General features: G+C 41.7%; 1 protein-coding gene across 8 annotated transcripts in view; it reads left to right on the top strand.

Moving 5' to 3' along the window:
* LOC112451706 (growth factor receptor-bound protein 14-like) overlaps nt 1-27,280 on the top strand; it is a 246,693-nt gene that overhangs the window by 51,697 nt on the left and 167,716 nt on the right. For 5 of the 8 annotated variants that reach the window (XM_025011510.1, XM_025011512.1, XM_025011508.1 and 2 more), the window contains 2 exons: nt 25,300-25,466; nt 25,969-26,125. In XM_025011510.1, coding sequence (XP_024867278.1) covers nt 25,300-25,466; nt 25,969-26,125 — 324 coding nt within the window. Of the gene's footprint in view, nt 1-209; nt 2,522-6,729; nt 11,890-14,616; nt 15,083-25,299; nt 25,467-25,968; nt 26,126-27,280 lie in introns of those variants that run through there. The other 3 variants (XM_025011515.1, XM_025011514.1, XM_025011513.1) reach the window with 3 other exon arrangements.

Raw genomic sequence — 27,280 nt, 5'->3', positions numbered from 1 at the left:
AGAGAAAATCGACGGAATACCTGTCGAAATGAGTGAACGGATCTTAATGCTAGAAATCGATACGCTGTACTTTATTCGACAGAAATGTTAATTTTAATACTGAAATCTCAAAAATCTTAAAGGAAATATTTAACTAAATAACAATAGTGACAATAATGACGTAATAAAATTCTTTCGAAGAAAAAAGAAAGATATTTATATTATGTAGAATTAAAAAAAATATATGATGAAATCATCTGTTTTCGACAAGAAATATCGTTCTGTTGAAATGCGATTGCTTTCAAACACCTTGTATAAGACCGGCACGCAGCCAATATTGGTGCCGAGAGGGTTTCATGCGCAGAAAGCAGTCTCCCTTGGAGATCCCGATGGAACTCATCTCATTAGGTTTTATGGCTCTTTACTTTCGCGGCGGTCGAACGCTTTTTACTACCCAGCCGTCTAGCGGCATTAATCATAAATCCATCTCCCGGGATTCTTCCGTCTCGTTCCGTCTCGTTCCGTTTTGTCATCTTCCAGCTGTCTCTCTTTTTCATTTCACCCTCCGTTTTCGTCCGTCACATCCCCTTCGAGATCGTCATTTATGAAATGCGAAACTTACAGAATGTGCGCGGCAACACAAGAAAAGCAAACTAGCGGAGAGATACAGATACGATTTCTCGCGCAAAAATTGTTTCGGTACTTTACTTTTTCGGCCGCTCGCGAATTCGCAGAACTAGTGAACGATAACAAATTGGTTTATTTGCAATCATTTCCGTCGCGATCTTTAAAGTATTTGTGTAAGCATTTGATTTCTTGCCAATACACCAATAAATAACAATTGAGAAGAAGTTAGGTATAAAATGTTGAAGCGTTTTTGATTCGATTAAAAAATGCGCGGCGCGATATGATACTCATTACTCACGGTATCGCGAGATGCAGAGCGGAAGCTCATGGGGGAAAGCGGTATTATTAGAAATATCGATATCAGATACCTCGAGGAAGAAAGAGAGAGAGAGTAAGAGAAAGAGATAGTAAATATGCTCTCGCAGTGACAGCACCACATGTCTGCGGTTTGCTGCTATCAAACGATACGGGAGGAAGATCATCGATCATTGCGCAACAAGTAAAGGCATCGAGGATTACGAAGTTCGGGAACTTCTTTCCACGAGGTTTCGCTTAGCGAAAATTTGAAACATCTGACGTCTCGTTCCCAGTTGCACGATTGCTTTTATACGACTGCCCTGTGGCGGCGATTATCGCGGAACGAGAATAGACTTATAACAGCATGATAATTTTTATTGCGCGATAATAAAGTGTGCTCTCGCGGGAAATAATTTAACGTGCCAGCTTTGCTCTCTAGTCTTACGAAACACGATCGTGAAGACTTCCGATATCGTGTTGTGATTCGTATATAATCGTACGAATCTAAAACATACGCGTGAGTCACTGATATTTTCGTTTTGTGTTGGAGCTAAATTTCTCTAACTTCTCGCGTATCTCTGGTACGATCATATCGATTCGCGGTACGGTAATATTTCGCGAATAGCAACGAGCTATTACCATAATTTTTAATATTTCATGATTTTATCATAGTTTATTCAAATTTCTATACGGAAAAAGTCGCGATAGCATTTGGAATTCAAAGAAATCTTGTGGCAAACAATTACCAAGTCATTTTTTTCATCATACGTTTGCACATGGTGTGAAACTCAAACAGATACGTGCCGCTTTTAGTCGTGAATCTTCGCAGTTTCGTTTTACGATTCATGCGACTCTGATGTAGCTATATGAATCTGTTATTTTAGTACAGCGCATGCAGAGTTTCAGTATTTTTTATACGTTCGTCGACGTTGCAATATAAATTCTAAAATGACCTCGTGCATCATGATAGTCCTCTATTCGAGAGATGAGAAAAAGAATATTTTAATATAAAATAATGTATATGTTGCATAACTTTATAAAACTCTCTTACTTTTCTAAAAACTTTGTGAAAATACAATTTAATCTTCTTAATTGTGTAAGATTCTCGTAAATTCATGAAAGAATCACATGATCGTGTACTCCGAACTAATTAATCCCGTTTTTTTCGCGTACTTTGCTTTTCTTAATTATCGTATAATAACAATCGCGTTGTCTATTCGGAGAATTGTCAAATTATATCTATTATTATATCAATAACAAGAAAATCGTCAGGCTAATATAATTGCAAGCCAAAAATTACGTGGCAAACGGCTGCGTGCGCGTCATAGCGATATCTCGATCGACTGTTGCGTCATTCAGAGTCTATTCGTCAGAATGTGTCGTGAATGGCCTTCGGCTTTGACGTTATTTCGTCGATACCTCTTCCGAGAAGCATCGGCCGAGTGAACGGCCGTGAGCGCGCGCACAGTGCGGGTACAACTTGTGTATTTCGATTATCAGTCAGTTAGTCATCGTTAATCACGTCGGTGAGTTTGATCACGTCGCGCCTCCGCGATCTTCAGTGATATTGGATCGAAATAATTCGTCCGGTTTGGATTTTCGTACAATTGGAAACGGGGTAAAGTGAATCACCACAGAACGCGCTTTTCTTCGCTTTCTTCAAAATTATGTCAAAATTATGCAAATTAATGCGCATTTTATTTGTGAATTTTTCTTTTTTGACGCAGACGTGACTAAGAAATCGTTTTTAAATTAATTAATTTTAAATATACAGGTTTTGACGAATCAAGTTTGAACTAGCTGCATATAAATAAAAAATATAAAAGAGACAATCATGCTCTTCCCTTTCGGCTCTACCTTTAACTTCAAACAAATTCCAGCTTAGCAAAGTTTTAGTTTGTGGTTTAATTTGGTGACGTTTAATTTGCAAGTACGGAAAACAATTGAATAGTGAAGAATTGTGAGAAAAGATTAAACGACGAGATATTAAAATCGAATGTTCTTTCGTTAATTTTAAGTAGTAGTTTCTTAATTGTTTTTTAATCTAAAGATTAGTTACGTATCGAACTTTCGTTGCGGAGAAATTAATGCAAACTAAGTAGCAAATGGATAAACGGAAGCGCGATGAAACTTACGTAGCCGCAAGCGATGGATAGAGATCTCAATCAAACGTTATCAGATAAAATGAAAGGAAGTAGAAGATTTTGCGCGAATAATTTGAGACTTTTGTTTGGACAACCTTCAGGTTGTGGAGATTAACGCAAAGTGCTGTAAATTCCGCGTTTCGCATGTTGTTACTGACGCCAGCTGTTATCGCCGTGTTATTGATACAAACGTGATGAAGTACACGTACGCTGCGTTTCCTCGGTTTTTTGTACGACACGCCCATTTTACATTTCAGAAGACAATACGGACGGCGTCCGGTATATTTCGCCGCGATTCGGACAGACGTGTCAGGAATGCCGTTCGATCGGCGTAGTAGATTCCACTTCGACGAAATAAACGCGATTGAATGAAAAAGTTTGCATAGATAAAATGTAGATTAGATAAAACGTCATGCGGATTGCGACATTGTGGGAAGAACCCGCTTTCCTATATCGGGTATCTACGTTCTCGACGTAAATTCTTTGATATAATTTTTTTCACATCGGGAAAGGTCAGGAAAGTCCGGCGGATCGCGCCGACATAACCGACACGCAATCTCGCTCGGCTACTCGGTCACGCACTGATTTCAACGGCTCGCATTTATCGGGGGCAGGACACGCACGGTGATAACGCACATTTACTTTTTTCGTAATAATCATGTGTCAACGTCGCGCTGAAAAATGCGCGTTCGTCGGCTCCGTTCATTATCCTCGCGTTCGTTCACGCCGCCCGCGCCGCCGGGTGGAGGCCACGACCAGGTCGTATGCAACAAATGACGTCATTCTCCACGCATGGCATCGCGCATCGATTAATTAATTTCCACCACGTGTTTACCTTAATTACGCGTGGCTAGACGCGATGCCGCACGCGCCTGTGGTTTCCGTTGATTAATGACGCACCGTTAGCACGACATTTTTGTGTGCATGCTATTCTTCTGCATTCTCCACAATACTGCATATGTCTCTTAACTCTCGACCGGCGACCGGGCTCGAATGTTTCGCATTCTGCCCATTAACTCGTGAAAAACAATTTACGAAAAAATTTAGCTTATTTTAACAGGAAAACAGTAATATTCATGATACTTTGCTGCAATGACATATATATTCTCAAAATGAATTCTAAAGAATATAAATATTAGAAGAATGCTAATATTAGAAAAATGTTCCATTATTTTAGAAAAATTTGTGTGAGTATTTTTAATTAACTTAATTACACATGTAAAAAGAGATTCTTGTTAGTATTTCCAGTTCGTTCAGCTACGTGTAAACTTGATTCTCATTCGTAGCGAGAAATGTATTATTTCGCAATCCTGCCAAGCCCTAAAATTCGATCGGGATAGGGGTGAACAACCCTCGTTCGGAAGCGACCGTCGTGGTTTGAAAAGCATGCCGGACCTTGCCCAACCGATCTCTCGTAGAAGCGCCAGACAAGGGAGAATATGAGTGAAGAGAGAAACGCCGAGTATGATTGTCGTTGCGTGTCATTTGAAACGCGGGGATGGGTTTCATCCCAGTAACGTGCATAGTGAACGCATCCCGTCGAAGCCCCGCGTCTGACCGTTACGTGCCCGTAACTACGTTTAATTTAATTACCGAGTGTTCATAAAGGCTCCACTTAACACAGTATTCACGTTTCACAGTAAAGACGTTTCTTTCACGTCCGCTTGCATCACGCGGCTAACCACATTCATCTTTTTCTACTTTGTCTTGCACGATATTTAAATAGCAATTTTTCTATTCTCGTCTACAAACACGCTTGGGAAAGGCAATGAAAAGAATAAAATGAATAACGGTTCTTTTAACATCGGAGTAATTTCAGTAGTTAGGAAATTATTTGACATTTAATATTTAAAAATTTTGTTGAATTAAGTGTAAAAATGTATAATTGAAATTTTGTCTCCGAAAGTCTGAATTGACGTTCGCTCAATTAGCAACTAAATACAGGGAATTCAATGGCATCCTGGGATTACATTTAAACGATCCGATTGTCCTAGGTTTGTGACATATTCGCACAGCACTAATTCCGGGATAAACCGGATGTAACTCTCATCCATACTGATAAACGACACATTTCGTGTGAGCGCGGCTTAACAAATAATTCGGCTAAAGTCGATGTTCGTTGTGTTGTCCAGGCAACGTACCCGAGCGCGGTCGATGCCTCTTCTGTTATCATCCGGTCTCTGTTTCTCTCATCTCCTCTTTCTCTCTGTCTCTCGTTCATCTCTTTCCACCTTTCTACCTACTGTCCAGCCCTTTCTCTCATCCGGGCCCCCATTATTCCCGTTCACCTAGCCGATATTTGCAGGCGTGGCACCGTTAGTTAATTGAGAATCGTATTCCTTCAAGTCAATAAAAATAGAAGTTATCAAAATTATTGTTGGTCTACTGCGATTTCACGTTTTAAAAGAATGGCCATTTTCTTTTAAATCGTTGCCTTATTAATTCAGATAGAAATTTTTTTAGCAAATTATACAAACTATTCGATAAATGAGATGATCATTAAGTCACGAAATCTCTATTGGAAATGAAATGGTACGTATCGCACTAAAGTGAAATGGTATGTATCGTCTATTGCAAATGTCAAGCATTTCTTCACGGAATGATTTACGTTGTAAATGAGTAATAAGTTCAAGCCGTACGGACAGTTCCTGCCTTCCGCATTCATTAGCATTAGTTAACGTGAAAGCTGCCGGCCAACACGTGCATAACTAATTACTGTTATCGTCCATCTTTTTCCGTCAAGGTCGCTTGAATCCATGAATAATTACAAGCGCGAAAACCGCGCGAGAGTCTTTCCATAACAGAGAACTGTAATCTCTTTGCGGGAATCGAATAATGATAAAAAAACACACCAATATAAAACACATCACAGAAACTTATATATGGTCAATCCTAGCGAATTAATATAATATAATATAAAATTATTTACCGTCGATGAGAGAGAGACTGCATCGCAAAAATCAATCGCGATGTCGTCGCGTAACGAGCAGAAATGCAATCCACGTGGATAATTCGACGATTAACGACAGACAGGACGGACTACGGTCATTCATTAACGGCAGCAGACAGACAGGCGGTGCATTAGCGATCGCGTGGAACACGTTATATTGTTATCATTCTGTCTCTCTCTCTCTCTCTCTCTCTTTCCGACTCATCCTTTTCTTTCTCGCGCGCCGCGCGATCAGGAGCTATCGATCGGCGAGAGCGGCCGCGTCCCCTCACTTCGCATCGTCGAGCAACGTACGCGACTCGTTTCATCAGGGTCGACCTTACGCAAGGAATGACGCAGTTGCCGCGAGGGAAAAAAAAATATTCTCCCTTCTCGTCTATTGAGACTTTGGACAACATCCGACTTTCAACTCGGGTATGTACTTTCTAGCCTAGATTATCGCCAACCTCCCACCTTCGTCGCGCGTCTCGTCCCGTTCCCCCTCGTCCAGCTGCTGCCTACTACGCTCGCTCCACGTGGCGCAGGCGTGGGTTTGTTGTCTCTCCGTCGCGCTCGCCCTCGGAGCACTCGGATCGCGGCGACACACTCCGTTTCTCTCGCGCGCGCAGACGGACTTTCCGCGCCCAGCCTCCCTCTCGCCCTCTTCGCGCCGCGCGACGCCGACTCCGTCACCGTCGGCGACCGAAGCGGTCGGTGCCGAGCCGACGGCCCCGCGCGCGCTGCATTTATTGAACCGATTTCGTTCTCCGTCGCGGCGCGCGTCCTCCCAACGCTTATCCTCGCCTCTCGCGTTCCCGCTCGCCATTTGTCATCCCTTCCTTCGTATGCTCGTCTCGCGCGCCTCCAGCCTCCACCCCGTCCCTTTAACCTTCTTCTCGAGAGCTTTCTCCCGTCCGTTCGTCCTCCTATCCGTCGACGTCCCCGTTCGTTCCCGTATATTTGGAGCGTTTCGGCGAGTCATCGTCGCCACGTACGGCACGCACGGTGTTACCCATAGCTATATTAAATATAGCCCGCTGTATCCTGATACGGCGGGCACACGTGACACGCGAAGAGCAGCGTCTTTACGCTCACGACCGACGCGACGTTCCGATGCAATCTGAATTTATTTTCTGAAATAGATTTTGCGCGAATTGCGACTTAATCTCATTCCTTTTCGCTATACATAAAGACGAAGCATCTTGAATAAATTCATCTGTGTGCGTTACTTATGAATTAATTTTTCAAATGTGCCTTTACAAACTCCAATTCATTTTTCTGCCTAATTAATATCTGTTTGTGCTTTGTTTTTGCAAAGTATGTGTATTAACTTGTTCAGATCTTAATCAGGACCCACCGAAGAAGCGCTATTAAAAATTCTGGGAAAATTTTTGTGAATATCAATGGATCGGAAGAGAATAAAAATATCGACTGTTACAGTCGGATCCGATGTAACTATCTAAATGAATCTTCAAATCTGGATAACAATAAAGCATGAAATTAATTATGTATTATAAGCCAACCGTCCAAATATTGGCAGTCACGCAAACTTCTATAAACCCCAGCCGGTCTTTAATAACCTAACAGAACTTCGAACTACGGGCCTCGCGCATATACATGGACCGAAGTTCTGTATTTGGAAATTGATCCTCGCGCAGTGTAATTATACATAGTCGCGTAAATACGTCTCCTCTTACGGTCATCGCGGCGTTGGATGGTAATGGTGGTCGTGCACGATGACCAGGATCGATCGTTCGTCCCGGGAACTAGCATCCATGACGTCACTCTACGTCACCAGTCCCGAGAGCAGGAATGTGAAGACGGGATCGTGATTCGGTGCAAACGCGTCGTTTTCCGCTTTTTTCCCCGCAAAGCATTGCGCGGATGCGGTTGGTAGCGAAATCAGAGCTATTCGAGAACGTTTGATGCGATAGAATGACGCGACGTTTATTTGCATTTATTCGTGTTTGGATGGCGACGAGAATACCATCCGAATAGCGGACGGAAATACCAGTCCTCTTTTTCTTTTAAGTTTCAAGATTGCCTTAATGTTGACAGTCCGCTCGAAAATATACCGGCCGCGACGCCCCGATTTCCGCTTCGACTCCGCTTCTAGCGCACGCCTGCGCGCCAGGAACATGCATACATACAAACGACTCACCTGTGTAGACCTTCGTGGTTCCATCATACGGCGGGAAGGGCGACCACGGTCGAGATGGCTCTTTCCCCAGCTGCGCAACGGCCAAGACCTAGGGCACGCTTCGTCGACGGCAAACGTTTATGTACGTTCCTTCTTCTCGTCCCCTTTCGTCTCGCGTTATGCCGCGAACCGTGTCGGCGAACTCGTGAGCACAATTACGCGACGCGACGTCACTCATGCACGAACACCATGCCACCCTCCTCTCTTGATTCTCCATATCTCCCCTTCGCTTCGCCTGGCCGCTCATTGTTTTCAATCGTGCGCGTGTCCCTCGTCTTCGGGTCGAAAGAAACCAAATTCTGAAACAATGATATTCGTTTAGATCAACTTTGAAACTAATTCCAAATTTCGAGAATTAATTTTTCAATGTAGGACAATTTAGTCCCTTTTCACTTATTTATTTATTTATTTTAATCCATCTACTTATACATCATGATTCTTTGAAACGTGGAGGGACCTTGGCGCTTTCGCGATGCAGCTGCCTTTGTGTATAATTTTGCGGGAGTTCCTGGAATATATATTCGCGTACTGTACAGTGCGGTTGCGACATAGGTAGATATATTGTCTGCGTATCCCGCCGGATCGTACTAGACGGTTAATTAATCCTGTCTCCTATAGCTCCGCGAAATTATTATTAGACGACGCGAGGGCGGTGTAGTGTGATACGAAACGGATTGCGATGCGGCATCGCGCAAAGCGGCTTCGAGAATCGAGGGAAACACACGCGTCGTTTGTCGCCATTGCTCCAAAGACGCGTCGTCGTCGCGCCGATTCCACGAGATTAACGCAATTCAGAAATTAATCAGGACTCGCGAAGGGTTCATTAGCTTGAGGCAATAACGTGCTAAATTACGTGGGAGCAAATTCTATGAAATTCTTGGTTCATTTTCGGAAAGACGCTACAATGCTGACGTATTTCTTTGATTAAGACGAACAGTAATCAAATAGACAAAATAATAAATATAATAATGATAGACATAATTTATTTGACAATTTAGAATGTATTATTTCAAGTCTACAGCAATTATGATTTACAAACATTAAACGATAAAAAGAAAAGGAGATATAACGTGCACACATTAATTAATTAAGCATAGAGGTAATATTATACGCGATTGATTTATATGTATTGTTATATTATGCAGACTGTGGAGTAAAAGAAGATGGTGTATTTATTTACCGTATTATTAGAAAGCCTGATTTGTAATCGCACTTTCGAAAATTAAAATTATTCTGTACGGCACTAAATAAAACATAACCATTTCCGAATCGATATTGCTACTTCGTTGAAAATGTAGCTTACTAAATGCTCGCAAGTCGACTATCTCATTAAAGTTATCCCGCTCCAGAATTATCACAGCTGCGCATAATAAAAGATGTATATACGAGGAAAGAAACGCAGGCCGTTGGGAGGACATTAAGTATCGACCGTTTATCGAACACGTTCGCAGCAGCGTTACGCCGTTATACGTACATTAAATACACGATTTCGTTGCGGCGCGCCGGCGGCTTGGCCCACGGGGGAATTCGCGCGACATAACAAAGAAGTTTCGCGAGCAGTAAGCGAGCCGAAGGACTCCGCGGACGCGAGTCGGCGCGAAAACGTCGGTGAAGAAAGAGAGGGACCGCCGAGACCGCGGAGGGTAGTGGCGGATCGTAAAAGGAGGCTGCGAGGGGCGGCGAGGGGAGGAAGGAGAGGAAGTCGCGGATCGGAACGGAGCGAAGGCGTAGGCAGCGTGGACTCCGAGAGAAAAAGCCTGCCTCGCGAGGGGGTTGGCGAGGAAACGGGACGGAGACGCGAGGACGATAGACAAGGCCGGATTTAGATGCTTCGTTGCCCGGGGCCCCTCCCTCGAAAACCAGCCCAAGACGAGCGAGAACGCGCGGCGCGAAGATGATACACGAGGCGATACGAAGTGCACGCGACCGATCCCGTTTCAAGTGTGCGGTATCTCGCGATTGGGACTATCGCGATAACAGCACCACCGCGACAGTCTTTCGCGAGCGAGTGTCAATTGAGAGTTCCAGAGCGTTAATTAAAATTTTTATCGCAAGTCGAAAATCTTTTCGCTCAAATTATATTAATGAAAGAATGATTCGTCCAAAAATTATCACTCGGTCACATCTCCGATCGATTGAATCGATCACAGAGTGATATCAGTTACATTTATATTGCGTAGACTTGTATTTTTGAACGCATATTCGGTATTCATTATTATAACGGTAGATTTGAAATAAAATTGATTTCTCAACAGAGGCCAGGCATGCAAATATATGCGGAAACATTTGAAAGATAAGAAGTCAAATACCATATAACGAGCTTTCGAAGAGTGACTAGCAACAGTGTTGCACCTTTTCTTTTATTCAGCTTTTATTCAAATTATAAACATTTTAAAAACGTTCGTCGAAGGGTCTCGATTAACGCTCATTGTCAGTCGTCATGCAAATATATTTAAGACTCGACATTATTATAAAGCTTGATGAAAAGTAACTGGTAATTAAGTTTCTGTACGGCAAACCAATTATTCTACAGACTCGCGTATCGCGTATCTTGAAACGTTTCAATAAGTTTTAAAATTAACTCGGAATCGTACGCGCGGTTGTCCGTTACAATGCAGATTAACTTTAATCTCGATTCGATTTCTTTTTTATCTTTCTTCAATTCTTAAGGCGCCTCTACGTAAGTCACAGTTCGCGAAACGCATGCAAGATACACGCACAGTCTACATATCAATCTAACCTCGCCTTTGGGATAATCAAATATGTCAAATCATACGAGAGTTGCGTCATATACACGCCTTTCGAAAATTCGCGCTCGCGATTCGCGGGTATCTTTCGAAAGGTCTATTTACGAGAAAAGGAAGCGCATATTTCCTTACCTGCGACACAATTGCGTGTCGCAAAATTCCACACCCCTGAAGAAAAGGGACGAAGGCAGGAGTCCGAAGGCGAGCTGGCGAGCCGCGCGCGCGACGGATGCCAATGAGGTGATTCCGGGAAGGGGAGAGATGGTAGCGGGGGAGCCTCCGTTACCGCGCGTGTGTGTATGCACTGTGTGTAGTGTGTGCAAGCGCGAGCTACGGAGGACGAGGGGGCGGGAGAGAGACACGGAGAAAGACGGAGCGCGTCGTGTATACGTATCGGCGGGACGCGCGCGCGCGCGCGCGTTTGAGTGAGGGAGGCCGTACGCGGCGGGAATCGTCCCTCTCCGTAGAGCCCGTAGTACTACGCGGGACGCTACGCGAACGGCACGTTACACCGTTTCCCCAATCCCCATTTCACTCGGAGCGAGAGCGGACGCTGTTGACCGCACGTACGCCCGTGCGTTCGTTCACAGACGCACGCGCGCGCGCGCGAGTGTTGTCCCGAGAGAGGAACCGCCGCGGGAGCAGATCGGACTCCGGACACGAAAGCGCGCCATTTCGCGGCGCGTCGTCCAACGGCCGGGTGTGCTTTTCGTCACGCCTCGCCGCTTTCCCGTGTTTACATTTGGCGTCCGCCTGCGCGCGCGCGCGAGCCGTGTCTCGCTTCCCGAGCATTCGAATTTGGGTGGCGGGGACGTTTCGGTAGATTATTACGCGGAAAACTTCACCGTGCGCGGTCGATCGCCGACTCGGAACGGCTCTCGCTGAACGACAACGAAGAACGCGAAGTTCGCCGACGGGGAGGAGGAGGAGGAGGAGAAGGAAGAGGCTGAAGTTGCCGCCTGAAGCGTAAGTGCCGAAGTTGGTCGGCGCGGCGGGCCGGTCCGCCACAGGTCCTCGGCAGTTTTCGGCGCTCGTCGTCTCGGCACTGTCGGCGGCCGACCGAGGACCGAGCCGCGTTACGACGCGGTACGAAAAATCACAAGGGTTAGTTGACCCGGCGCGCCGTCGCGTCACGTACGTTTCTCGCTCTCTCACGACCGCGACGATCCAAGTGCGACTTCGCGTGGGAAATACTACGCACCGCGCGCCGCGACTTGATCGATGCACGTGTGTCGTGTGCGTCGCGTCGTGCCGAACGACGCGAGTGATAAATATCCCCTCCGATTTATCTCTGGGTCTCTCCGCGGTCGGCGGTAGTTTACTCCGATTACTCCGAAAATCCTAACGCTGCGTCGAAATTACCAGTGTGAAAACGTGCGCGTGCATGTGCGCGTGTATGCGTACGTGTGTATGCATGAGAATACCGCTGTGAATGCGTGTGTATGCATGAGAATACCGCTGTGAATGCGATCGGACAGTGCGTGGACGCTACGTGCTCGGAACCACGTGTGACATCGCGTTCTCACGTTCTAACGTTAAATACGAGGCTCGGTGGCGTGCAGCGCGCCGAAAGAGAGGTTAGAGACGTTCTGAGTCGGTTCCACGCGATCGAACGCTTCGAGGAGATTCGAGACGCTCGGCGGCGTACGTCACAACTGGCGTCGAGCAACGTGAAGTTTGCCATCTTGCCGCCGTTTGAATTCGGAGTACGGTAATAATTCGGCGACGCGGACGGCGCGCCGCGGGGCGGCGCGGCGGTCAGAGTGAAAGAGGCGAAGGGGGCGAGACGTGTCGCGTCGCGAGATCACTCCAATTCCGCCCGGAGTAAAGTAATCTTAACCCGCGATTTCTCGTCTCGTCGGGCGCGCGCGTCTCTCGAGAGCGCGCGACGAGTTCCGGCCGCGTCGTAAACAACGCCGGTGCAATGACCAGCGCGGGGAGCCGTGAGTCTTCTCTTTTACCAGCTGCGTAGTAACGCGTAGTAGAGCGTACGATCCCCTCCCCCCCTCCCCCCGAACCGACATTTCGACGTTCAACATTGCGCAATCTTACGCGCCGGAGGCGGACCTCGGGGACAGAAAACATCGCACGTACCACGTCGACCGACTCGGATTTCCTCGAAATTCTCTCGGTATCGCGAAACCGAACGTTCCACCCTCTCCCCCCTCCCGGCGCTTTTATCCCGTAATTGACTATCGATTAATCCGACACGCGCCACTCCGGAATTGAAATGTCGTGGACCGTTGACATTAAAGATCGGGTTCGGAGTTTATTTTAAAACCGACCTTTTCTCCTGTCGTGCCCCTTCCTGCGTTATAGCGCAGCGGGAGATGAACGAGTCAAATTTTATTCTCGAGGAGGATAGGATGTACCGCGAGCGCGCGCGCGCGCGCACGTCCAATCAAAGTCGTCAGACGGCGGAGGAGAAATCGTAATTGCGACAGCGGGCGACCGTGCGTGACGCAGTATCTTCTTCACTTTTCGTCTTTCGGGGTCTCGCACGAGCGAGCGCTCGATTTCCGGGAATGCTTCGTCAATCGCGCCGTGTGTGGCTCTAGGCACGCGCTCACACGTGCAAGAATGCGCCCCGATTACCTCCTTTATGCGCGTGTCGCGTTCACGGCGTGAGAGAGCACGATGACTTCGTGCTGGCTTTAATTCGCGCGCGTGCATTCCTGGCCCGCATGCTCCTTCCTTTCCCTCCCCTCCCCCCGCCTCCTCTTTCCCGTACGTTTCGTGTTACGCAGCATTTTTTCAAATTTGCATTCGAGATAACGGTTGAAAGTAATGACGCGTTAAATTTCAAAGCGATGAGACATGCCTGAAACCTGTAGCGTTTCGACTTACAATTAGAGCGCGATCTTTCTTCGTCGAAGGTGAACCGCGCGCGAATTTCGGATCCGCGCCTCTCCCTCTCTAACTTTCGCGCCGAATCTATCGATTATTATTGGCTAGCAATCCGCGGTTTCGCGAAGACCAGAAAGGCCGGAGCTGTCGTGAAACGCTCGTTTCGCTCGAGTCGAGCTACGGGGCCGGCAAAAACCGCACGCTTCGTCGACCGATCGGAACGGACTCTCGTTCTCGGAACGCGGGAATTTCTAAGACTCCCCGAGGAAAGGAAAAAAATGCGGCGAGATAACTAAGCGCCGATTTACGGGTGGCCTGTTATTTAATTTCGATCGAAGCGACTCAATATTTCGAGCGTCGTCGTATATCTCGCTGACGCTTAGTCGTATTTGTCTCGTAAAAATTTCATTCAACAGTTTATATCGACTGCCGGATAATTAGCTTTTAATAATCGTGGGGTTTTTAACAATCCTGAGATACGTTATTTTCGGAGCATAATTGCAAAATCGACATTTTCGGCGAACTCTCCCGTCAATCTCGTTTACCTTTTCTCGCTGTCGCTGTTACTCGCGAGCCATGTGCATCGCACGCAGTTTATCGGATCGTAGTTTAATCGATAAAAGCTGAGTTAAGTCTCATCGCGTTATTTGCGACGCAGTAGGTAGTAGTTCCGTTCGCGACTCGCCTACGCCTTGGATTTTTTTTTTAAATCTCTGCGAAAGATCCACCGTCGTTCTCGATCGCCTCGACTCCTCTAAATTCACGTATAAGTATTATCTATTAATAGTTAATAACTTTATCTAATCTTCGACTTCTGACATTGAATCAACATTATTATCTAATCAGGTATATAGGAAAAATCTTGGAGCGCAACGAGAGTCTTATTTCGTTTCTTCGATCTTACGATTTAGGTTTCAAGTCCAATTCGGGATTGAACGTGGACGAAAACCGAAATCGATCCTCGATCTTCTCCAATAAGACGCGGACGCGTCGCGAGAATGCGCGTAAACGCGCTGGCGCCCTTCGTGAAACGACGCGGATGACAAAAACTCGTAATATCGCGTCGCACTTGGCACGGTGAAGAACACGCGTCCCCATTTTCCGCGAACTCGCGACGTCGGTGTGTACCGAACGCGGGGTGTGTACAACCGTGTGGGGAACTGTGCGTGAATTCTTGTGTGCGCGCGCGAAACGAAAATCGCGCGACGAGTCGACGACGTTTCGCCGCGGCATATCATCGCCGTTCGGCGCAACATGGATTACCAGCGGCTCCTGCCCAACAACAACAACAACAATTATCCCACGCATCACCGTGAGTATCCAAACCATCTCTTGTCCTAACTCACCACGTGGCGTGATTATTTCCGACTCGACACACCCACCGAAGATATCGCGCGTTATCTGATCGCCTTTCCCGAGAGAAAAAAAAATAAAAGAAAAATAACATTCATTATCATCGCTATATTCGTTACGAATTATGAGGAGCCACGTAAGCACGGCTATCGAAAAAAGAACGTTGTCATTACGAAACTCTCTGTCTCTTTCGAGAGTGCAGCTTTATCTTTTATCGTCGTGTTTTTAATCTTAACTAACGCATTATTTTTATTTATCGCGCATCTCTCGATATAGGCGACGTGACTTACGAGAAAAGGAGGGAAAAGAATCCTACGTGCAAACTGCAATGCGTATAGATATACGTTTCGTCTCGCACCGGACAAATGGTGCCGTTCGTGGGCGTCGTCGATTGACGCGAACACCTAGCGAGAAGTCGACGATGCGTCGCGACGCTCCGCGTCGTGCCTCTCTCAGTTAATTTTTCGCCGTAGGAGGCGTTTGTATACAGAGCAATCTCAGATTTTGATGACACTTATTTTTCCCCTTTTTATCTTAACGATATATTGTATTTCTTGCAGAGATTTCTGTACGTGTATGCGTTTATTTCTTTTGAGATATATATGTGTAAGTTAGTTATTTACTATATCTTAAATTTGAATCGTGGAGAAGCTTTAATCACGATTTTACTCTTATGAAATGAAGAAAGATTGTTTTTCTGAAAGTTAAAACTCTGAAAACTACAGTTGATTATTATTTATCGATAAATGATAAAATTCATTAAGATTGAAATTAATAACTTACCTAACGAAAAAGGGCTTAGAACCGTAACGTGATGTTTGTATCGGCGATAATTATATTTTTCTGTCTGAATTTTTGTATAATTATTCCAACTCAGTGAATTGCGCGTCGATTATTTTTTAAATTAATATATTTAATAAATTCTATGTATTATAAACAATTACAATATAGGCAAATGAGAGCCAAACCCCCGGTAGCAAGGCGACAAATCTAACAGTATTTAAACACTTATATAACGAACAAGGATGGTCCAAAGCGAAGGACCGAAAAGTTTGATTGTTCGTTATATAAGTGTTTAAATACTGTTAGATTTGTCGCCTTGCTACCGGCGTTTTGACTTTCATTTGCCTATATTGTAATTTTTTGTTATTGCGACAGCTTTAACCTTTTATTCTATGTATTATATCTCTTAAATCCCACGCAAATATATAAAGTCAGTAATATACGATAATGTACTGATTTCATATATTTTTTTGTTGCTTTATTAATGTATTTTGACGTTTGTATTTTATGTCATTTTATCCTAATCTATTTTTCGTCGATTTCAAAGTCATCAAAATCTGGGCAGAAAAATCGTAAATAAATAAACTTTCTTTCGACTTTGTGAGATCTACGTCCGTTTAGATTTTTCGTATTTCAAATTCGGAGTATCGAGGCACCACTGTAAGAATTGCTGGCACAGGTGGACCACGATGTTTCGAGAAAAATGTTTTCTCACAGAAAAATTTTTCGCGTTATTTTAGAAAATGATCAATACATCGATATCGCTCGCTTTAATGATATCGGTTTGACATCTTGTTGAAAAGTAATAGGTTTGTTGGCTATCTTGTAAAGTATATTTATACCCGAAATCAAATTGCTGATCCAAGCTGGAACTAATATCGAGGATTCGAAAATACGAATGATAATTGATTCGTGTTTTGTAAACAGTTTCGACGATATGATAAAAATATATTTTTACCATCGTAATCTAAAACGTACACTTACATTTATACATTTATATTGAACGCCACCGATAGATTCAATACCCTTTAATTTTATGAGCGGTTTTATCCACGAAACTCACGCACACTTGATGTTTCAAAACTATGTGGCGTAATTCATTTACAGTTTCGATCTATTACTATTTTAATCAAATTTATTATTATTATCTTTTGAAACTATTCGTATAACGAAAGTTTGACTCTATTTTTTTATCCATTCGTGTCTGTCATTTTTATCCCTGTTATCGACTTGCTTATTTCTTGTTCTGCATTACTTCCGTAAACATATATTTAAACATATAAGTTTAAACATTTTCTCAAAACAATGTTGTGAACGGGTCGAATAATCAACCATACTTCTATCTAGCGAGAATAGTCATGTCTTGCGAGTATCAATTTATTTTCAATATTTCCACGTGATAAAAAACACACAGCCGTTTCAGGAATCAACGGGACATTTGATTGCGACCCCGAGATTCCATTGGCGTTACATGATCACGATTTGTTTTCTACACACCGTATATTTTTTTCCCGTCCGAGTTTTCGATCGGTCCGGGTATAGCATCGCGTGAACGCTGGATCTCGGTTTTGAGAAAGGGTGGAAGGAGAAAGAAAGGACAGATCGGTCGTTGCGTAAAAAGCTCCTTGTGATATATTCCATGGTGGTCCTTGAGCTGGCTTTCGCAACGATGGGATCTTCGATTGTAACGTTTAAAATGTCTTTTTAATGGGGACCGGTGCGTCCTTGGCTAACGGCCGGTTTGTCGCGTTTCTGCGTAGAATGCGATTCAAATTTCGCGTAAGGAATCGTGATTGCGTCGACCATCGATCGATGTTTTCGTGTTCATCGAATTCGCTTCAAATGCGAGAGATTGTCGCGCGCAAATTTTGCGGTTACTTAAATCTCCGGCTAGGATAGACCACGTGAATTTCCCCGCAAGTCGTTTTTCGCACTTGGAATTTCAATGTTTTGTTATTATTATCATTTAATTCTCAGAGTAAAAAATCCAATTATTTTTCTGATTAAAACGATTTATGTTAAATTTCCTTTGAATCCGTTGGAATTAGAATTTGGGAAACATAAAAAAAAGTTTTAATGATTATTAAAGACTAAATAAAATTAATGAATTACTAATGAAAGAAATTAATAATTAATTTTAGTGTATCACGAAATTAGTGGATAAATTTTTGGTTAGCAACTTATGTATACAAAAATTTTAAAAAGAGAAAAATATAGGTTTCTTTAAAATTCTCCTTCGTTTCTAATGGAGTAATCTTCCACTTGTGTTCTTTAAAAATCTAATTTTTTTCCGACCGCTTGTGGCGTTAATTTCGACAAAAGAAAATCACATCTGCGAAAGACATTTGCCACGAGTCTCATTACGAACTGGCTTTCTAAGTTCGTTAATGCGAGCAGGAGTAATGCGCGATCGAAGTTTTCACGTAATACGTCCTTGAGGAACGTGAAACTCGTTTGTCAGTGTGCAAGACAGAAGGGTTGATAGATTAGCGGTGGAGAACAGTGAGCGGTTGCTCAGCTTGTTGCTGAAAAGTTGTTTCATCTGTCAAATTGCATCATTCCGATCACAATACCGAGGATAATAAGATCCATTTTGGCAAATTGGAGATTTAGTTTTCGGTAAAGCAGGCTTCGTAATACTTGAAACGCTCGAAAACGCAATTTGCGCAGAGCCCTCGAATGTCTCGTGCGGACCGACTTGTCTCCGGAAGTCGACAATGGCACGGTTCGTAAAGCGATGAGGATGAAGACCATCGCGGCCTGAACGAATCGCTTCTTTTTTTTTTACCCGGGACGGACAGTGATTTTGGCGTACGGCCAGTCGTCCTTGTTCGTTGCCAGAGAGGAGTATCGGTCGGCGACTTTGTTTTTTTGGGAGTGATTGTAAAAGCCCGTCGCATCTCCGGGATTAAATTGACTCTGCCTCGTAAATCCCTTACTCGATTATCAGACAACTACGTGATGCTGATGTAATTTTCGGTCGGCTGGCGCTTCTCCTCTCCTTAAATCCTCATCCTCGAAGGCTCTCTGAACGATCAATAATCACTGTCAATGTCCTGATGCGAAGATGGCTATAGCTTGCAGTACTTTCTTGCCGTGAAATGCAAAAGTCGGCACGTTGGATGTCGACGAGGCATTTGCATACGGTTCCGCTTCTTTTCTTTTCTCTCTGTCGAGCAATATCGGTGAGACGACGGGCGGCTTAATGAGCAACGTCAATGGGTCAAACGAGCGAAATAACGAGCGATACGAACCGATGTGAGGCACGCATTTCACAATGATCTCGGCGCAGCGATGGTATAGAAAGGAAGGGAGAAAGAGATATTGCAGTCTGCGATCGGTTGGCAATGATATCGGGTTATGGCTCGTGATTACACCTCTCGGACCGGACCATCGCCCTTTATTTATGCAAGCCCGCGAGACGCATGGCTAAGTTATGTAGTGCCGGATATCTTTATAATATTCCACCGTGAAAAAGTAACAACTCACAATCAGTCTCACGGAAACCAACTTTGTCTCACAATTACGTGATCTTTTCCTTCAAGGTTATCGTTTTTCTAGAAATTCGGGCATACCGAAACAATTCGTTTTTCACGGAGAGATTAGATATCAATTGGGGGATTTCTTGATATTTCTCAATTTAATATTAAGTTAGAATATTTTGATTTTTGAGATTCTCTATACAAGTATTTTTCTTTGCTAATTATAAATTGATAAATAAAATGATTTATATATTTATAAGGATCTGAGAAACTTTAAAGGTTTTTCGAAAACATCTACGACATGCCACGATCTCTTTAAAAATTGTATCTTCCGCACGAGTCATAGTTTGTATTTTTGCGGTCAGGATTCATCTCCAGCATTATGAAAGAAATCAGTACTAGAAAGATTAGGACATTTTTTTTTAAAACTTTCTAAAGTTTCTCCTTGTTTTTATTCAGAACAAGAGAAATATTTCGAGAAATTTTACAGATCATATATTTCGTGTTAATTACATGTGTTTTTGTGTAAGGATATTAGAAAGTGGATCGAAATTCATTGCACGCTAATTTCGTAATACAAGATTATTATTAAACGGTAACAAATTATGTGTAGCAATTAGCTATCAAATTCCGGTAATCACGTTGAAGAATTTTTAGAATGCACGAAAACTGAACGAAATGTTAAATATCGGATAAATGTTAAATATTAATTGTTTGTCGTGGATATTTGTCTCCACAATCGGATGTTTACCGTCCGTAGACGTTATACCATTTCTTGCTGTTCCACATCGGAGGAAGCGGGAACGCTGGAAATTTTACACGGGCCGCGTGTGTGCAAAGAGCGTGAATCGGGGCGGCCGCCAAAACACGTTCGAGCTCGACCTAGTCAGCTCGGCCTGCCTTGGTTCTTATCGATCCACCTTGCATAGGCCGTCTCCTCTCTTCCGAAATATTTGCTCCACCGCGATAACGGCGAGATGGACATTGGAGTTACAGCTCGTCGAGTTCGGGCTGCAGTCTCTCGATGCACGGTTCGAGTCGCTCATTTAAACTTCGTGTCAATGTATCTTGGTTTAGTGATTAGGATCTCGAATTTTTAGGGAGACAAACTTCTTTAGTTTGTCATACGATTGTCATCTGTGACATATGGAAATTATTATTGTGCAAAAATATAAAGAAGACCTAAATAAGAACTGTTTTGGAGCAGAAATAGGTACGTATAGCGTACGGCGGATATACGATAATCATCGTTTGTTATGTGCAATGTATTGCCATTTTTCGTATTTTTCCATGACAATGTGTCTTATTGTTCTCTTATCCACTTTCATGAATTTGTTCTATAAAGATAAGATGGTTTACATTCTCGTTTATCGCGATAACAATAATGTTATGGTGATCCACAGTCGCTGTCTTTTCAACGCGCGGTTTGGTCGAGTCCCTCCTTCGATTGTTAAAGTCTCTTTCAGGCAGACAAAATCACGCGATAAACGATAAATGACTGAGATAGGCACGAGAGACAAGTTTCTCCCCATTATTACCGGTTATTTTTCTCGGCGCGACTACGCACGTTCCGGCTTGTGCCTATGGAACGACCCGGTTTCGTCATCCTGACAGGTAGATGCCCGTATATCGCATAGCTCTTACGAACGTGGCTGGAACTGCTGGAAGAAATGTCGTGGGCGGGATGCTGAAGCGTCTTTACGATATTCGCAAAATAACGCGTTATCGCTGACTGACAACGATGATTAGGAATAATCCCTATTGTCTGGCGCGAACATTTGGAAATATATGACAATCGAGACTTGAAGAAAACGCGAAGAGAGAATAATTCTTGCAATTTACGCCCGCAAATGACTTTTACCGACGAAATTGTTCCACTTTGATAAGATGTGAGAAATGTAGTAAAAATTGCTTGTTGCTCGAGCATAGGTATATTTGTGTTTCATAGCTATCCAATGTAAATCTCAAAATCTGAAACATTCTATCGAGAATCATATCGTAAACATTTTTTTAAGTTTTTACATAATAAAATTAGAAGTTAAGAAACAGGTTGACTAAACGTATTATTGTTTGATGAAATACGTATTAAATTAATTTAAGTTTTTTAACTATTTATGAATAACGTTTTAGTTATCAAAATATCATGTCTAAAAAAGAAATGTACTGAAGGATGACAAAAATACATCGCGCGAATACATTAATGTTTTCTGTACTCTATGTCCGTTTCTCGAAATCAGATATAAAAATCCGAGGTTGTGGTTGTGGATACGGATATGTGACAATCGACAGATTGTTGCAAGGAGCAGAAAATGGTAGAATGGGATAATACATAACATGTCAGTAGGTAAAGAGTAGGCCAAGGTTGTGATCGCGCTTGTGAAACTTGCGAATTGCATCATTATACAAAAATTGCATATGTACGCTTTACACGATTTCCTAGTGCATTTTTAGAATTTTGACATAATTAAATACAGTTCTGACTTTGCTCCAAAGAATTTGAGAGTATTTAATAAGTCTCTTAAAAAGAGTTCAACATAAATAAGTATACAAAAATATGGGAGAATTATTTCATGTTTTTGTTATACGAAAATTTATCATTTTTCTATTTCAATCAGAATCAATCTGAATTCTAATTTTCGATTCTTGAAGCAGAACTCTTAAGAAAATGCCAAATTACCGAGCAAATTACCGATGAAAATTTTTATTCGCAGAATTTTACAACACTTTGAACCAATAATTGAAAAATTGCCGGAACCTTTATATTTTTTTTATCCATTTATGTGTTGAGAATAATTATTAGAACTTTTAGAGACCTAATTATTTCAAAGATTGGTGACAAATTTTTTATTTTATTGCTAATCATTAAGAATTCTATAAATCTTCGAGATAGAATTGGTTATACGATTATTTTGAAAACGTAATTTTATAATGATCTTTTTATGTGCTTTTCGGAATTAGGAGAAAAATATTTTTTTTTTTAATAAAGAGTGCCTAAGATATCCTCATCTTAATAACAGTTTTTTTATCGTTAGTAGATACGTTGCTTGAAAACGAAAAGTAAATAAATTTATTATAGCGGTCAAGAATCGAAATAGATTATTACAATAAATAAAGAGAAAATTATTTTACTAATAATTGGTATATATTTTACTTCAGTAAAAATTATCATTAAAACAGTAGCAGGTGCTAACGCAGATTCATTCATGTTATGCAGAATATAATGTTGCACAGAGGCAACTGCAATAGCGGCGCTCAACATTACGCGCTTTGCGCATTTACGTACCGCATACCGAGCGATTGCGGGTTAATTAATTGCCGCAATAAACGGTCAACGTGGCCCGCTAATTCGAGAGCATGCCCTCGCACTCGGTGTTATCGTTCTACTGATTAGGCTTACTCTTGGCGTTCTCGTAGCCCATGACCAGACAGAGATTCCTTCCGCGATTGCACGTTCGCAAAATTAAATGATATAAAACTATCTTCTAATTATTTTTATTATTATTAACCTGCATCCATTGAAAATTATACTTTAACGAAAATGTTGACTTGACAAAAGTCAGGGTTCTTTAAAATGGAATAGCACACGCAGTTGCAACACGAGTGAATGCGCTAGCACCGTTATCAGCGATAATTTAGAAATCTCAAAGTACTTTGTAAGGAATTTTACATTTCTTATCATCTTGCGATAATACGGTGGAATGTCTTATTTTATCTTGGATTTTGAGCAGTCTTAGTGAAATTTGCAATTGCAGTCGGTTTTTCCAACGAATGTCCATACAAAACAGTGCTCAATAAGCTTCTTGCTTCATATTAGAGACGATAAAATTGTTTCTATTTAAAATTTTATAAAAATTATTTCTTGGTATGTTTTCTTGATTTTCTTTTAGTTTATTTATTCATTTTTCTAAAATATAACGATTACAGTGGAGATTTTAATTTACGAAGGTCAGGAAAAGAAATTTTGTTAGTCATATGAGAGAGGCGAGAAATTTTCGACTTTTATTCGTACAAGATTTCGCTCAACATCGATTACTTAGATCTACTGTTGCTTTTTCTTCCATCTTGTGCTATTCTTCTGCAGCTATTGATTGATCGTTCGTGGAAACGATCGCTAATTCACACACACACACACACACACACACACACACACACACACACACACACACACACATTCATGGCGAGCGAATTAGACGGATATGTCGAGTATCGACACCGCCTGGCATAGTGTACACGTGGACTCTCGTTGCTGTTGCGTCGGCGTCGTCGCGACTCCGGATACGGGATAGACGAACGATTTATTAAAGCGCTATTCATCTCTACAAGGTATCTTTGTGACATGGCGGCGATGACTTTTGCGTGTTCGAGCTAGCCGGAGAATTTTTCGATTAGGTTGCAAACGCGTATCAAATGGACGAGTAGAAAGGGCGAAAATAAATTTGCGAAGTAGGGATTCTATGTATAAACTATAGAAAGAAAGATTCTGAAAAAAGCTAATCGAAGATCTTTAAATTAATCGTTAATTTTAAGTGAATGTTAATTATGTTAAATCATTGAAATAAAATTTGTAATTTTGTAACATTTTCTGCATTTGTGTGTTTGTGAAATTAAGTAGTCTATGGTTCTATATTAAATTAATTTTTTGCAGAAAACTTTAAAGAAAAATGTAAATAATTATGACATTTAGTAACATTTAACAGCCTATAGTGGTTCATTTTTTATTTGCACATTAAGTACATTAAATTTATTTTTTTGTTTGACCGTCATATATTAACTTAGAATTCTCAACTTTTTATTAGAAGAGTTAATAAAATTTTTCTTCAAAACTAACAGATTCTGTTTATAATATTTTTATTGAAATAATATTTGATAAAAGTTTCTACTTATTTATTAATTAAAATTTTCCATTTATTGATTTATCTACAAATAAAACATACGAAATTGTAATATAGTAGAAAAGTTAATAATAGTGAGCTAAATGGAATTTTTCTTATATAACAATCTTTCTTTTTAATCTTTCTTTCTAACGTAAATCGATTTGCAAATTGTTACAATATGGATCACGAATAGTTAGAGTGAATTAAAGTATTGAAATAGATATACATAGATGCATCATTGCAATATCGGTATCCCTGCTTCGAGACACTCGATCGCCCAACGGTTTATATTAAAAATTTGACTCGCATGGTTTGTAAAGGTGCCTCTGGTCTCCGTCTGACTGGCGATTTCTCGGATTAGCGATATATATTTTTGCTTCTCTTCGTTAAGCGCTCTTTGAAATAACTCTCCTGCGACTTTACGTGGTTTGATATATTACCGTCATTCTAAAGAAAAGAAAAGAGAAGGCGACGCGACGACGAACGCCGGGAAAATTGCGCGCGACCTCCGCGAGGCTTAAATATCCGTGTTGCAACGGCTCGCATATAAAACGCGACTCACGCACTAAGTACGCACGACGCGTTTTCAATGTCGCGGCACACGTGTATTACTCATCTACCTTATCCCTGCGTCTCGATATTCCGACGTACAGTTATTGCTAATCGACGGAAAATTTGCCCGAGAGCCGTTGCGATTTCACAGCACGTCACATTTTGTCCTTAATGTTTGAACACTTTACTTTTCTTCCTTTTGTATCTCTTGAGACGAGAGGGGGCCACGTTCACTCATCGATAATGTAGTGGCCCCATCTCGACCATGTAGAGATTCCTATGAAGCCCAAGTTGTAAAATAGACTTTTAGTACACAGCGGGCTCGCTCTTACGCCTCTTTGCAGTATATTTATATGGTAGATTTAGCGTTAACGGACTGATATTCTGTGCGATTTTTTTTTACTTGTGTAGTCCTTTTCCCTTTTATTTGTCAGTCGCGACGTGTTGTACCAATCTCTCTCTAGCATCTCTTTGGGCCCTTACAGATTGGTTCCCGAAGATGTGCTCCTGCCTCGACGGCAGCTCGACGCTGCCGAGTAATCGAGCCGCAAGCTACGAACGGCTTGGTTCCGATCTGACGATCTTTGAACTCAACAGCACGATACGAAGGAATCGAAGAAGTGATCAAGATTTGATTGATAGCGAAAGACAAGTATGTTCTAAAGTATCTTATGCTTAAATGCTTAAGTTTTACACTTTCTCGATTATACCTATAGTCAGAAAAATCGAGGAGATTAGATATAGATTAGTATATAAATTTTCATATTGTGTTTAATTTGTATACCTAAATTGAATTTATATTTATGTATAATATTATGATAAAAAATAAAAAGAAATATTTCAACTCATAAATAGGACAAAATAATTAAAGTATTATTTATAATTAACATTTAATGCAATTTTTCTCATATACGCCTTTATGAAATAAAAGTTTGTCATTGATATTAATTAATGCAAATTTATTTGATTACAAAATATATATAAGTTATATAAGACAAATATTTATAATTTATTTATGCATAGAGATAAATAAATTGAAAGAGGCTTATAAAAGAGAAGATTGCGAATTAATTTAATTCGATAAATTAATTCAATTGTGGATTGTATTCAATTCATTTGTATATTTAATGTCTTTTTAATGTTTGTTTAATTAGGAAGAATTGCGGTTTTACAACAATGATCATTCTTTTACAACCATGGTCGTAGAGAGAAATCTGCGAACGATCGATCTCTGCGAGTTGCTCAAAGTCAAGAGAAACACAATCGGCGCAGCCTGGTCGATAATCGAGACGTGGCCGAAACTGGGAATTGGTATGTAACATCATAAATATGACAATAAATCATATCGCAATTATGATTTACATATTGCGTTATATTTTCTATGCATCGCGCATCGTCGCGATTACTTCAAACGAGTTTATGCATTCCTTCAGATTTCTCGGGAATGTGGTTAACGATCAGTCAATAAGCAAGTCTTATGCACTTCTTTATCTTCATGATGCGAGTAGCGAGTAGCGTTGTGTCATTGACCATATTTTTAAAGTAAGCGCCAAAGTTTAAGTGATTACTCGCTAGGATGTTATTTACGGAATTATTTTTTAATGTCTTTAAAAAAATATATGAATATTCTGTACGCTTAATTATATGTATGATTTTATATTTATATCACACTGGAATGCATGCCCATACAATTCAAAGATATAGAAATATAATAAATGCGTATTCCCAAACATAATGGAATTCACATTAAACGGTTCATTCGATATCCGAATTGTTATCAGGTTTAACGATAACGTAGTTGGAGGCAAATATTATGCTTGAATAGAGAAGTACGCAGAATCGGTAGATATTTTTGAAGTATTTTGTGATTATTGCGTATTAAGAGATACGCTTAAGAGCTGTTTGGGAACTCGGTAATAAATAATTTATTTATAAAAATAATCGGTGCGCGTGTTCGGCGGATAATTCGTTAAAAGTTCGAGGCGTGCCAGGCCAAGGCGAAGTGACGCAATGAGCCTCTAATGCATCGGGAAAACTTCAGTCGTCTAAATTTTCTCTACGGCATTGACTCGGAACGAGATCGGAAATAACGTGTGCATGGTGAGAGGAAAAGGGAGAAGGGAGGAAAGGGGTTGGAGAGGCCGTAAAGACGGCACAGAGCTCTATAATGCAGCCGAGAATCAATAGCGGGCGAAACCTCCAGGAGCTTGGTGCAGGTCAGAGACGCGACTCGCGGCTGTGTCTCCGTACGAAATGTTTGTTTAGAGATCCGGGCGAAATGTCATGCTATTTCTAGACTAATGCGTTTTCCATGGAATTGTTTTACAAATTAATCACATGACGAGACGATCTGTACTAATTGTAGCCATAAAACTCGTTTTATTAGAATTTATAAAAATAAGTTTAAAAATTAATTTTGCTATAAAAAGGGCTAAATATTTTAAGATCGGTAACATTATGAAAGAT

Source organism: Temnothorax curvispinosus, unplaced genomic scaffold (genome assembly GCF_003070985.1).
Source record: "Temnothorax curvispinosus isolate PA1 unplaced genomic scaffold, ASM307098v1 QBEX01002454.1, whole genome shotgun sequence".
Classification (NCBI taxonomy): domain Eukaryota; kingdom Metazoa; phylum Arthropoda; class Insecta; order Hymenoptera; family Formicidae; genus Temnothorax; species Temnothorax curvispinosus.
Note: the sequence above shows the minus strand (reverse complement) of the source record. Positions and strands in the feature narration are given on the sequence as shown.